This window comes from Astatotilapia calliptera, chromosome 13 (genome assembly GCF_900246225.1).
Source record: "Astatotilapia calliptera chromosome 13, fAstCal1.2, whole genome shotgun sequence".
Taxonomy (NCBI): Eukaryota; Metazoa; Chordata; class Actinopteri; order Cichliformes; family Cichlidae; genus Astatotilapia; species Astatotilapia calliptera.
Genome location: NC_039314.1, coordinates 29,952,293 through 29,965,071, shown reverse-complemented (window position 1 = coordinate 29,965,071; position 12,779 = coordinate 29,952,293). Strand labels below are relative to the sequence as shown.

General features: G+C 50.8%; 1 protein-coding gene across 1 annotated transcript in view; it reads left to right on the top strand.

The window, feature by feature from the left end:
- The first annotated feature begins 387 nt into the window (after positions 1-387).
- Positions 388-12,779, top strand: part of psda (pleckstrin and Sec7 domain containing a) — a 48,641-nt gene continuing 36,249 nt past the window's right edge. The window contains exons 1-2 of the mRNA XM_026189008.1: positions 388-3,475; positions 10,094-12,592. Coding sequence (XP_026044793.1) covers positions 10,262-12,592 — 2,331 coding nt within the window. The 5' untranslated portion in view covers positions 388-3,475; positions 10,094-10,261. The remainder of the gene's footprint in view (positions 3,476-10,093; positions 12,593-12,779) is intronic.

Below are 12,779 nucleotides of genomic sequence, written 5' to 3'. Positions count from 1 at the left end.
GTCTTCCGCTCGGGCCTGTCTGACGTAGCTCAACGACCCGTTACGTCACCAAAGATGCGGAAGTTGGAGTCACCGTGGAGAACGTAAACTAATGTCAAGCAAGCGCCTGAAAAAGCGAGCAAAGAGCGGCGGAAGCGCGAGAACAAGGAGCCGAGCGGACTCTTCACCTCCGGCTGGACTTTCACTGCTTCCGCCATGGAACCTAGTTCACTTAGCTAGCCGTTACAGTTACTACTCCCGCACTTCGCCGTTACAGACAGCGTTACCGTGAAATGGAGCGAGCGGGTGACCCGGAGTCCGCCGCGGTGCCGCCGAGCTGCTGCAGGGCTCTCTGAAAGCTGCAGACCCCGCTGCATCCCATCGTATCCCGGAGGTAAGTGGACTGCGTGCGAATCTCCTTTGAAAAACATGACATTTTGAGATGATTCCCTCATGAATGAAATTTAACAAGCGGGAGAACAAAGCTGGGGGTCTGCCCCCGGGGCAGTAGCACCTGCCCATTATTCCGGGGTACGTTTGACCCCACAAACAGTGTTTCCCTCAGTCACATTTCTACTTTTACAACCCTCCCCGCGCCTCTTCACAAGGATGGTCCACCCTGCCGAGCGGTGCCAACAGCGATGCCAGGCTCTTGGAAAAGTCGACATTTCAGATCATTCAGGGCTGCTGAGTCGATTAAGTGCATGCCGGACATGAAAATGTCTGCCTGTGATGTAAATGAAAGGTTTAGTATGACACGCAGGGATGTGAAGTGTGGATTTTACTGGGGGGAGTGGTAAAAACACACATTTCTGAAAGGAGTTTGGGCTGCTGCCGAAAACAGCCGGAACCAGAGCTCTAAAAAAGCAGCAAAAACCGACCCTTTGTTCTTGAAAAGGCTTCTTGCTGTAAAATAAAGTCCCAGCGAGCATGTTTAAGTTGTGTGGATCAGATTTGAGGTCATTTAAAGAGAAACTGCAGCGGGTCCCCGTGTTTATTCGTGTGGATGTGGACAGGCGAACAGTGTTCAGGCTGTCAGTGCTCGCCTTGAAGCTGCTAACAAACCCAAACAGTGTTCGTGAAAGTGGAAGACTCGAACACGATGAGGTCATTTCTGAAGTTGTTGCGTGCTTCAGTCGTTGCTGCGTTTCATCCCTACAAACTGCACGAGTTATTTTCAGTTTCTCTTTGATGCTTCTCATTTCATCTCACAAATAAAAGCAGGAACTCTATCGCACGTTTCACGTCTTCACTTCAACGTGAAATTATTAGCTTAACGCTTTTTAAAGTAATCCAGCACACAGCAGGCCTCATCACGATCACTGATATCAGGATAGAACAGCTCTGTGATTATTATTATTATTATTATTACACGGAGAGTTAGAAAGTCTTTAAGCAGAGGGGAGCAGAGAAAAGACCTCAGCCCGAACATCTCCAGCCTCATCCAGCTTCTTCCCCTTCAACAGATAAACTGAATTAATTTTAGAAGCGATTCTTGTATCCAAACATTTCATTTTACCTGTAAAAACCAGACGTGCATCTTCAGTATGACTTTATTCTGAAAGGTGAAGTTATGTAAAAATCTACCACTTTTAAAATGTTACATTTCTACTGATAGTTTTTTTTTAAAGACTTATGAGGAAATAATAATGTTGTAAGTGACTTGTTGTGGCCCACAGGCAGTAATCTTAGGAGCCCACAGTGAGAATCACTGACCTAAGGTTGGATTTTTATTTTCACGAGAGTGAATTTATTGAAACGAGAGAACGTTTGGAGTGCAGGAGGTGTGGGACCTGACAGCTGACGAGGCACTAATGAGTCCACGGGACGATGACGGGGCTTAAAGGTACAGCAGCGCGTCGTCAGCATAGCAGCGAATATCCTGTGTATCCTGGTCAGCAGTAGTCTAAGCACAGATGGCCTCCACGTGGCAGCCTGGTCAGGTGAACCACCTCAGCTGGGTCCTTCAGACATGGAGGACTGAGCTGCACATCCTGTCTCCGCCCCTCAGAAGAAGCTCATTTCTGACACTTGCACCCGTCCTTCTGTCACCACCCTAAGCCCGTGGTCATAGATCAGGGTAGGAACGTGGTTCGACGAGTAGCCGGACAGCTTCGGCTTCACTCTCAGGTCATGGCTGTACGAGTCTGTCTGCTCAGCTGTTCCCTCACCCACGAGCAGAACCCAGAGATGCTCCCAAATAGGCAGCTGAGGGACTCGGAGGTTCTCATTCTCATTACAGCTGCTTCGCATTGAGCTGCAAAACACCGCAGAGCGAGGCAAGACCACCCAGCCAGAAACCATCCTGCACCTTTGTTTTAAGAATGCGGAGCGATAATAAACAAGTTCCTCTGAAAGTGAGCTCTTGGAGGACGCCGTGCTTTACAGGAGAAAACGATTACACTGCTGTCGGTCTAAGCGGAGGCAGAGACGATGCTCAGGTCTACAAGAACGAGCACTCAACACACACCGAACCCGCTGATATCAGACAACAGGATCACTGTAGTGTGTCACGCAAAAGTAACTAATGCTGCAAAAACTCATGTTTAACTTATAATTGAACCTATAATTTCAGCTGTTACAAAAGACATCGGCACCTCAACAAGGTTTCAGGAAACGGGAGATTAAAAATGATGAATGATAACAGGAAAAAACAAGTGTATATTTTTGTGAGTTTGGGATATTCTTCATCCTGAAACTGGATCCAGAGTGGAGCCGACCAGCACTCCCAGCAGCTGCGACACAGGTAAGAGGACCCGTGCAGCTTGGCTCAGATTATTTTGCAGCTGCGTATTGAGTGAATCTGTAACCTTCTGCTTGTTGCTCCTTTGTTTCCCAGCTGTCTCCGCGAGTAACGTCCTCGCCTCATCTCTGGAGGGGGTCGGCAGGAGAGACTCAAACAGGCCACGAATGTATAAACGTACCAGCTTGATGTGTGTATGTGCTGAGAGCACGGCACGTGGTCACTGGGCTGTCAGAAGAGCGCCCCCTGTGGAGCAGCTGCAGTTTTCCCCTGCAGGTGTACGCTGATGTAACGCAAAGAGTGATGAGGTCACAGGCTGTGGGCCGGTCCCGCTGCAGTGACGTGTGACATCACAGTTTAATCAGCCTGTAATTCTGCACATTATCCTGATACTGGACACCCCCCGCTCCCCGTGCTCCCCCCACCTTTCCTAAGCTGCCATCTGTCACAGCTGCCCGTCATTGGCTGTGAAGGAGCCGGGTGTGCGGACGGCGGAGCGCCCGATTGGCTGGCAGACTGTCTGGAAGGAGGAGGGGTAGGCGGGGCGTCAGCTGATTACAGGAGATGGGAAGTAGAGGTGGAGGAAGACGAGGAAGAGGAGGAGCTGAGCGCAGTCTGTAAATCCACGATGAGCCGGCGCTGCTGCAGACAACAAGTGTTCAGAGAGGAAGAGGAGGCCGAAGGAGGATAAAACCAGCTGTAGCACGCAGAGAGGCGGGTTACCACGGCAACTGCCGCAGCGAGGACACACAGGTAAGGTTACAGCGGCAGGCGTGTGTGTGTACGTGTGGTTTTATGTGGTGGATTGAGCTGTGTGTGGTGGGAGGAGGAGGAGGGAATCCTATTAGCAGAGTCCAGGAAAAGAAGGACTAAGAGTGCTTATCACACACACACACACACACACACACACACACACACACACACACACACACACACACACTCTGACAGCATGTCAGGTATCTCACACTCTTTATATCTCAGGTATGAAGTAATCTGACCTTTCACTGCAGTAAAACTTTGTAAAAATACTCTGAAACAAGTAAAAGTACTTCGTGGTTAACTCTGGGAGGAGAGCTCAGGGTGTCTGAACGCTCCACAAACAAAGGCAGTTTGTACCACAGCAGCATGTAAGACACGATTATTGAACGCTCTCATCCATGTAGAGTCCAAAAAATCATTTTAAAGGTCATATTTCAAGGAGCTGCTGCAGTTATCAGGAGACTTTACCTCCCAGCGGACAGAAGCTTCCTCGGTTGGTCGATTAGTTCGTGTAATCGTGAGACTTTGGTTTTAACAGGAAGGAAGAACAGCAGCTGGTGGCTTCAGACAGAGTTCACAAAGAATGAACTTCTGTGAACTTTAACATATAATAATGTGCAAGAGATTTATTAAGCTGCAAACAGACATGAACTGCACAATGCAGACACAAACAAGCCTCAGTGTGAGCAGCTGTCAGCTCTGTGAGGATCCTCAGGAAGACGTCTCCTCAGCTGAGGGCGGCTCTGCGGAGGCCCGTCCGTGACTGATGGTGTCCTGCTGTGTGGTGTCAGATCCAGGTGTGCTTTCACTGCACTGACAGTGTGTTTGCATCGTTGTCATGCTGGAACAGGAAGCTGCTGTCAGTCAGATGTTTCCAGATGTTCCTGCGTGGTGGATCAGACTCTGTGATTCATCAGTTTATCAAAGATCTCCAACAGCTCTGACTGAGCTGCAGCTGAAACCATGACAGAGCCTCCACCCAGCTTCACAGATGGCTGCAGACTCCAGGTTGCCTTCATTAAGAACAGCTTCTCGATCAGCTGAAGGTCCTGTTCAGCTGCTGTCGAGTTTTTATGGCCTCCCACTTCCTCTTCTGTCCACTTTCCTCAGGGTTTTGAGGACACACTGACACCACGCTGAGATGTGCAGAGTTTCAGCTGACAGCTCTTTGGAATCACCGTGTTGGAGACAAAATCCTGTTTTCATGAGAAGCTGTGATATCGTTGGCATTTTTGACAGATTTGGTAAAGAAACTGGAACAGATGATGAGTTTGTGAGACAGGCTGATGCTAACTAACTGCACCTCTGCTCAGGTGTGCGGGATTCACTGTCATTCCTGTGAGAAAGCTCCCGTACAAGGACTGAACAGGAGAGGAAAAGCAGCCAATGTCCACAGAAGAACTTTAAGGAGCTTCAGGAAGCTCGAGAGCTGCTCAGCAGACCTGAGGGGTGGCTCAAGACTTTTGCACAGCTCTGTGTGGCACATTTGAACAGGCCTGGGAAACAAAGTCGTTTCCAGTCGTCTGGTTTAGAAACTATTGCTTGGCTGCTAAAAGTGTGGTTGGGGCCCCTTTGAGTGGCCGTTAGATAAAAGCGAGGGGGCGATAATAAAATCACCAAAACGGTTTGAAGGCAAAGTGAAACTAGCAGCAGTAATTATTCAAATATATGGAATCAGGAAGTCAAAGTTGGACCACGAACAGGTGAAACAGACAAATCCTTATCAATAATTATTGATCGGTGCACAGCAGCAGTTTAACACACGGCTGCAGTTAGAGAAGCAGAACAAAGTTGACCCCTGACCCTCGTCCTTTCCTCTCGGTTATCTCTGTGAGCGAGGATCGGCAGCGTCAGTGCAAGAGCGGCTGTAAACTGAGGTCAGAGTTCAGGAGCTGCTGCTGCTTTGTGTTTCCTCTGCAGCCAGACTTTTGTCAACGACAGCAGGAAGCAACGCTCGGAGCCTCTTTTACCTCCTCTGACCTTTGACCGGAGAGCTCAGGGTGAGGATCGCAGTCAGTGAGGAAGGACTCGCACGCGCTCGTGCTTCAAGTCGTTCCAGCTGAGAGCCGGCGACGTGTCGGGCGCTCGCAGCAGCTGCAGGAATTAAAGTCACGTTCTGCTTTTAATTGGCTGCAGATATAAAACTTTCCGGCTGCTAAATGCGAGCCAGGCGTCTGGAAAATGACTTCACAGAGACAGCAACAGTTTGCAGAGCTGCAGCTCACAGAGACCTTCTCAGTGACGCCATCAGCGTGAGCGCCTCCTTCCATGCGTCGTTTGAACTTCAGTGTTTATGTCCTCTGAAGCACATGTGTGTCCAGGTCAGCGAGTCGGAGAACAGTGGGCTCCTCTCACTGTGACCACAAACCTGAAGCTCCGCCTCCTCAGAAAGTCTGTTAGTACATCTGCCTCACAGCAGCCACGTTATTGGCTGGATAAGATAAAAATTAGCTGAGGTGAAGCCGAATAGACGGCTGAGAGCTATGGCCGCCTGTGGTGCCGTCCACCTGTCAGTCAAAGAGGCCACGCCCCTAACAACACAGACTTTAATCCAGGTGAGCTATGAAAACATCCTCCCCTCGTACAGCTGTTATGAAGGAGGAAATGACCCACACACAGTCTGTGGATCAGGCTGTAAACATGTTTATGTCTGCTGTAAAGGTCTGTGGGGACGGACTCACTGCTGCCTCTGCTGGACCTCAGAGGAACTGCAGGTTTGGCACGAGTTGTGTACCTGTGATGATGTTGCTTATTAAAAGGAGCACCGCCCCCCTGGTCACACCTGTCCATGAAGCAGGTTTGGAGGGATGATCCAGTGTTTTTGTTCAGGACAGGAAGCTGATTGTCTTGAAGCTGCTTTGGTGCAGAGACGAGGCTTCAGCTTGATTTCTGCTGAGAAGGAAAGAAAATCGGATTGGCTGCAGTTCTGGAAGAACTGTGATTTCTTCAGGTGGACGTTAGAGGAACTGCAGATTTCACAGCGAAACCCATCTCACCGGATTCGTCCGGTGCTGGAGGTGATGAAAGTGGACGTGACGGTGATGAGGACTGATGCGTGAGCAGCAGAGGAGTCAGATTCAATAAAGGCAGAGAGCTGCTTAGAGAGGTTTGGGGGGCGCTTAAGCAGCTCTCTGATGTTCCTCTGCAGGAAAGACAAAGCGCCCTTTGATCGCGCTCCGAAGCAAAAACCTGACACGGCGTCCTGTAGCAGGTTACATCACTCAGGTGTCAGGATTATTTGGAGCTGATGCTCGTTGTGAAGACGAGAGTAGCAGTTTGTTACCAGAAACGCCGTCGCAAAAAGGACGAACCGCCGATCAGATTGTTATTAATGTGTTGATCGTTACAGCGCCGTCGCTTCTCTGTGGACGTGAACACGTCGGTGCAGAAACACGGGACCTGAGTATGACATAACCCGAGGGCAGCACTTACATCTGATTAAAGCACTGCTGGACCCTGTCAGCCTCAGATGCAGGTTTTACCCTCTGATAGCTGTAAATGCCGCTGATCACGCCACGGAGTCGCTCTCCTCGCTCTCCTCGCCCTAAAGCATCATTCCTGCTCTCCGTTCATCACAGAGCAACGTCTTCCTGCTCTACAGTTTGATGTGGATTTGATGAGTTTGTCCTGTTTTCCTGTTCGTGGTGAACGTGTTTTAATAATGATCGGAACGCTCAGTTTTTTTCTACTCCTGGGTTTATATGATGTCATAGAGAGTGGGTATCTTGTATGGTCATCTCGGGACCAAAGGAGTCACCCACTGAGTTGGTAGCCATTGTGGAATTTCCACAGATTCATCTCAGAGGTCTGCAGGACATGAAAACTGCAGGTATAGATGTGATTAAAGTTCTCATTTTAAAAGGAGGCTTAAAAACACTCAGCTCCACTGATGGCTCCTCCCACCAGACCTCTGAGTGAACGCCATGGTAATTCTGACCGTGGACGCTTCTGTTCAGCCTGATTTAAGTAGCAGGCCACCGCTTTTATAAATCTCTGCTCTCAGACCTCCGGTTAGTGAGGGGCAGCCAGGAGAGGCGAGGAAGCACCGAGTTAAGACAAAGAAGGATTATTTTGAACCATGAATCATGCTAAGCTGCTGCGGTAGGAGCTAGAAACGAGCCGACAGGTCGCCTTGTTGTTTCTGAGAGGAGACGCGCACTGACTCGCATCTCAGCACCAACATCTGCTCCACATCCGCCGTGCTGCTCGTGCACGCCGCCGTGGCGCACGCTCTAAAGTTCACTCAGCAGAATAACAAAGTTCAGGTTCTTTGTTCTGGATCTACTCGAGATCAGGAGATCAGAGCAGCAACACTTTGTGTGTGTGTGTCATTTCCTCTGACAGAAACCAGCAAAACTGGTTTTTAAGCCGTTTCACACCCCCACACGTGCCAGCAAGGCGCACGATTGCAGGACGAACACGCACACGCGTGTGGAAGACGCTTGCAGGTGAACGCCGACGACACTGAAAGGGACCGAAATGACCTTTCGACCCTCTGCTCAGCACGTGTCACGCCTGATCAGCATCTCAAACGTCTCCTGTACGCCACTGTTTCCTGCAGCCTCTTGTGTTTTCATGTGACCTCTCCTCGTGATCTAAACTGCTGACCTACATCAGCGAGCAGCACAGAAGCTCAGATTTACTGTAAAATGTGGAACAGGCGAGCGGCGACGACACAGATAGGAGCTGTAAAAAGCCGAGAATAGAAGCACGAGCGGCCTCAGTGAGGTGGTTAAATGGAGCGTGATGGAAGGAGCGGGCTGTGTAAAACACGCCGGTCTGCGCAGACGTTCCTCCGGACACGCTCAGGAGGAGCGGTCACAGAGGTCACGGTGTGGCTGCCGACTCCTCACCTGAACACCCGTCAAGCTGCTTCTGCTCCTCCCTTTAACAGACGAGCTGAACTCACGTGTCAGTCGCAGCCTGCTCGCCCACGCGCTCCTGCCGCCCCGTTGGAGGACGGCCAAGGGCAAGAGAGCACATGTAGATACCAGAGAACTGAGAAGGGCAGCAGCTTGTCTTTCTCAGCTGATAATGAGCCACACTGCACAGCAAACACCTTCCTCACCCCTTTGATCGAAGGTTTCACTCCCAAGATCTCCCTGAGGCCACGCAGAGCCTCCTCACCCCTCAGCTCCTGTTTAGTCACAGTGACGTGCCGCACATCATCCTCACCGACCGACCAAACAAGTACATGTAAACTTTAAGACTTTGAGTTTTTCGCTCCAAACATTCAAACGCTCCTTCCTTCTACGATGAGCTCTGTGCATGAGCAGTAATCCTGTGACTGCTATAAACAGTTTATCACAGCGTTTTTCTTCTTCTAGATCTTTATGACATCGTACAGAGGGGATACCCCCATATGGTAATTTCAGAAGCCCCGCCCATGTGCTGTTGAAACGGGGGGTGGGGGTTAAACGGCCTACTTCAGACAGAGGATTATCTGAGGAGCTGAATTATGGCAACGTATGATATAAAGAACCTCAAATCATGCAAAGCTGTTGTGGTCGAATCCACATTTGGTGCTTCTGTAACCAAATTGTGAGCCAGAACCTAGAACCCCTCCAAGGTTCCCCCAGAACCTCCTGAAGGACTGAAACCATGAGCGTTTGGCGACGGTCTCCCTCGGAGTCGGCCTGGTGCACCCTGGAGGAGAGGAGCTGTTGTTTTGACAGCGTTGCTTTCATTTTTCTGTCCCTGAGGTTCGTGCTAGATAAAACCTCCTGTTGTGTTGCTCTCTGCCGGGTCTCCTCTTTGTGGGCCCGGCGTTCTTTGAAAAATGCATTTTAATCTCAAGGAAATGCTTCTAAAATAAAGTTTAAATATATATTTTTTAAAAAAGAAGTGTGAGCGTTATCAGAGAATTTCCCGCTCTGAGTTTTTTCCTGACATTGTCTGAAATTCACTCGTTCTCATCCAGTTTCCACACATTCACCTTCCTAACCCACACTGTGGGGCTGGACTCTGCTTCTGATGACTAAAACATGAGGTGTTTGGTTTCTAGCAGTGAACCAGTCTGAGGACACTGTGACCTAAATACAGGATTGGGTGAGAACTGATGAAGCGTGAGGTCAAACATGATCATCAGCCTGAAGCTGTGCAGTTAGTGGGGTGGAAAACGTCTTTCTGTCACACTTTACATGCAAATTTCATGTGGTACAGTCGAAACCATATGATTGGTAGCTTCTAGTGACATCTGCAACTGTTATAGTTACATAATAACTACTTCCTGTTGATGATGATCATTCTGCGATGCTCAAAGCATTCACCCAGGAAAAGCCTCAAATTCAGTTTGTTTGTACTTTCTTGGTTTGGAAAAGATCTTTTTTTTCAGTCTCCAAGTTTTAGGAATGCTAGGTGTCTTTAACCTCTTAACATCCACTTTGTCGCTGTGGACCAATCCAGACTTGGAGCTAAGGGTTCGGCTTATGCCTAAACAAAACCCAACCCTGCAGAGGTTGGCCTAGTGGGTGAAGTGGATGATTTGATATCTTGAGGAAATGGAAGGTTTAAAACAGCAAAGCTTAAATGATCAAACCTTTATGGATTCAACCCTTGTAGAGGATAAACTGGAATATTAACTTTGAACTCTGTCTGTGTTTCTTGCTGCAGGTCGAAGAGAAGATGTGCAGCTGCAGGATGGAACTGGTACCCCAGTCCTGCCCCTCACCAAAGACTAGATGAATTCTGTGCTGGACACCAACAAGTCTAAGGACCTTTTGGACTTGTAGCACAGGTCCACAGCAGGGAACTCTGGAGCGTTTTAAAGGAAGGGCAGATATGTCCCAGGCCGGTAAGGTCCTCCACCTGTACGTCGAGGTGAGGTCTGTTGCTGAGGAGGAAGGTAAGGTGCCGGGCCGAGGAGATGATGGTTCCAGTCATCTGATGCGTCAATGTCCAGATGTTCTCCCTCACTCTCAGAGGAACTCTGCCTACTCCAGCCGGAACCCCAGTCCGGATCTCTCTCCGATACAGCACCACATGGGGGGCGAGAACCACAGCTTGCCTCTCTCAAAGACCTCCTCCAGGCAGTCGGTCAACTTCCGGTCGAACGCCCAGCTTCAAGAAGATGCACTGCATGACAGGTTTGGGCAGTTACTTGAAGTCCTTACACCGGGAATGACCGTTCCACGCCACCACGGCTCACTTGGACACATCTGTTCCTCAGACATGGATCCCCACCAGAGGAGGGTGTTTATCTCACCATCATCAACATCCTCTGGGAGGCTGACTGTGCCCTCCACACCAGTCAGCGGTCGCAGGTACTGCGAGGTCCCAGGGGTGGAGGGCAATGAGGGGAGGAAATCCGTGGTGTCGTTTAGCTACATAGAGAAAGCAAACGTGCACAACACGGCCGCCCGCCGAAATTCTCTGTCTCATAATGAGCCGGACAGTCCTTTCAAGGAAATGGGAAGCAGGAAGGTGCTGCCCGCTCACCTTCGGAAGAGGCTCAGCGATCCAATGTCGTACAATGGTTACCTGTCACAGAGCCACACCTGCCCGGCTCAGAGTCCAGCCCCACGGGGCTCACCTTACCTGCAGAGAGCTAACCTGGACTCAGTGGCCAGAGGTGCCACCTACAGGGCCCTTGAGGAGTTTGGATCTCCAGAGCTTAAGCGCAGATTTGGAGGTCACCGATTTGAGAACAGCAGCCCCTCCCTGCCTCGGCATTATCAGCCTTCTCGCTGCCAGTCCTGGGGGGGCTCACCTGACCTGCCCCGCAGCACCCTCACCCTGCCGTGCAAGACCCAGCTCATGGAACTGGACAGGACCCTCTCCCGTAGTCCAGTGAACGGATTACCCAGAAGTCCTGCCTCCAACCATCTGTGTGCCCACACTAGCTGCTGGTCTTACTCTGCAGATCCAGCTGCTAAACTGCACTCCAATGGCCCGACTCAGAGCAAACCCAGGCCGTGGATGGGAGACGAGAGCCCTAGACACTCAAGTAAATTTCACCCACCGTTACCTGCAGGGAGGCCCACAGACATCCAGCATGAGGTTCAAACTAACGTATTACCTGCCAGCACTTCCTGCACACCTGGGACCTCTCATCACAGCGCCCGTAATGCTAACACTACCAACACCAGCCAAAAAGCCACAGACGGGATAGACAGCAGCTCAAGCAATAAACTGAATTTAACCAGCAGGAGTCCCTACAGGTTGTCACGCTGCAGCAGAGCGAGTGACGCAGCCAGCGATGTCAGCGGCAGGAGGAGTGCCTCCCCATCCTTAAACCTCGATGTGGCTTCTAAGTTAGCTCTGGAGGCCAGCAGACTTTCCAGCATTTTTGCAGAGAGACGAACTCCGACTCCTCCTGAGTCTTTTCGGCCCGAGAGTCCCAAGACTGCACGGAAAGAATCACAACCGTACTCCGCCCTTTATGGACGGAGCTCCCCTGAGCTTTTACAGGTGGATCCCTGGAACCACAGCCGGAAAACTGACAAGGAAGTACCTCACACTAAACCAGGACGAATCTCCCCAGTCTCGTCACAGAAAGGCCTCTCCTCACCAGCATCGCCAGCCATGCCTGCTAGATTGTACCGTGCAGCTGCCTCTCAGTCACCTGAACTGGACCCACGGCAGAAACGGTGCGCATCACCTACTAAGGACATGTCCTCCCTGCACCGCTACCAGCCGCCACAGTACACCGGAGACCACAGGTCACCTGGCGTGGAGCGAAGACAGTACGATCACCTGTCTGAGAGATCACCCAGAGACAGCCCTGAAATCACCAGGAAACCTGTCTCCAGACCGACCGTGGAAGCTTTGCCTGTGAGCTGGACCTCCAGGCAGCAGGAGTGGATGGAGGACAGGAGCGAACTCAAAGAAAACTACCGTCAGGCACCTCCCAGAGTTTACGTTTCACACAAAGACGAGAGTCGTGAAAAGGATGGGGGCGATAAAGGGGTGAAGACATCGGGGCAGGAGCAGCAGAGGCTGGGTGTGGGCGTGACCAAGGATCAGACAGAGGACGTCCAGGACCACAGCGGCGGTGCCGGGCCGTCCTCTCACAGCTCCAGTGGAGTGACGGGGAGCCTGAGGGACAGTCTGTCCCCGGAGACCTCGAGCCAGTCGAGCCACGATACGGCAGACGGTGGCTCCGGGATGCAGGTCGGATGGATGGGAGGGGGAGGAGGGTGTGGTTGTGTAAGAGGAGGTCATCAAGTAGAGTGTGTGTTGAGTCAGTGAGCTCCAGTAAGTCGTCATCTTCACCTCGACTGCAATAACTCGATAATGAAAGCAAAGTAAAACTGCAGCTTTCACTTTGATTCAGCGACTTGTCTTTGTTTCCGTCGCG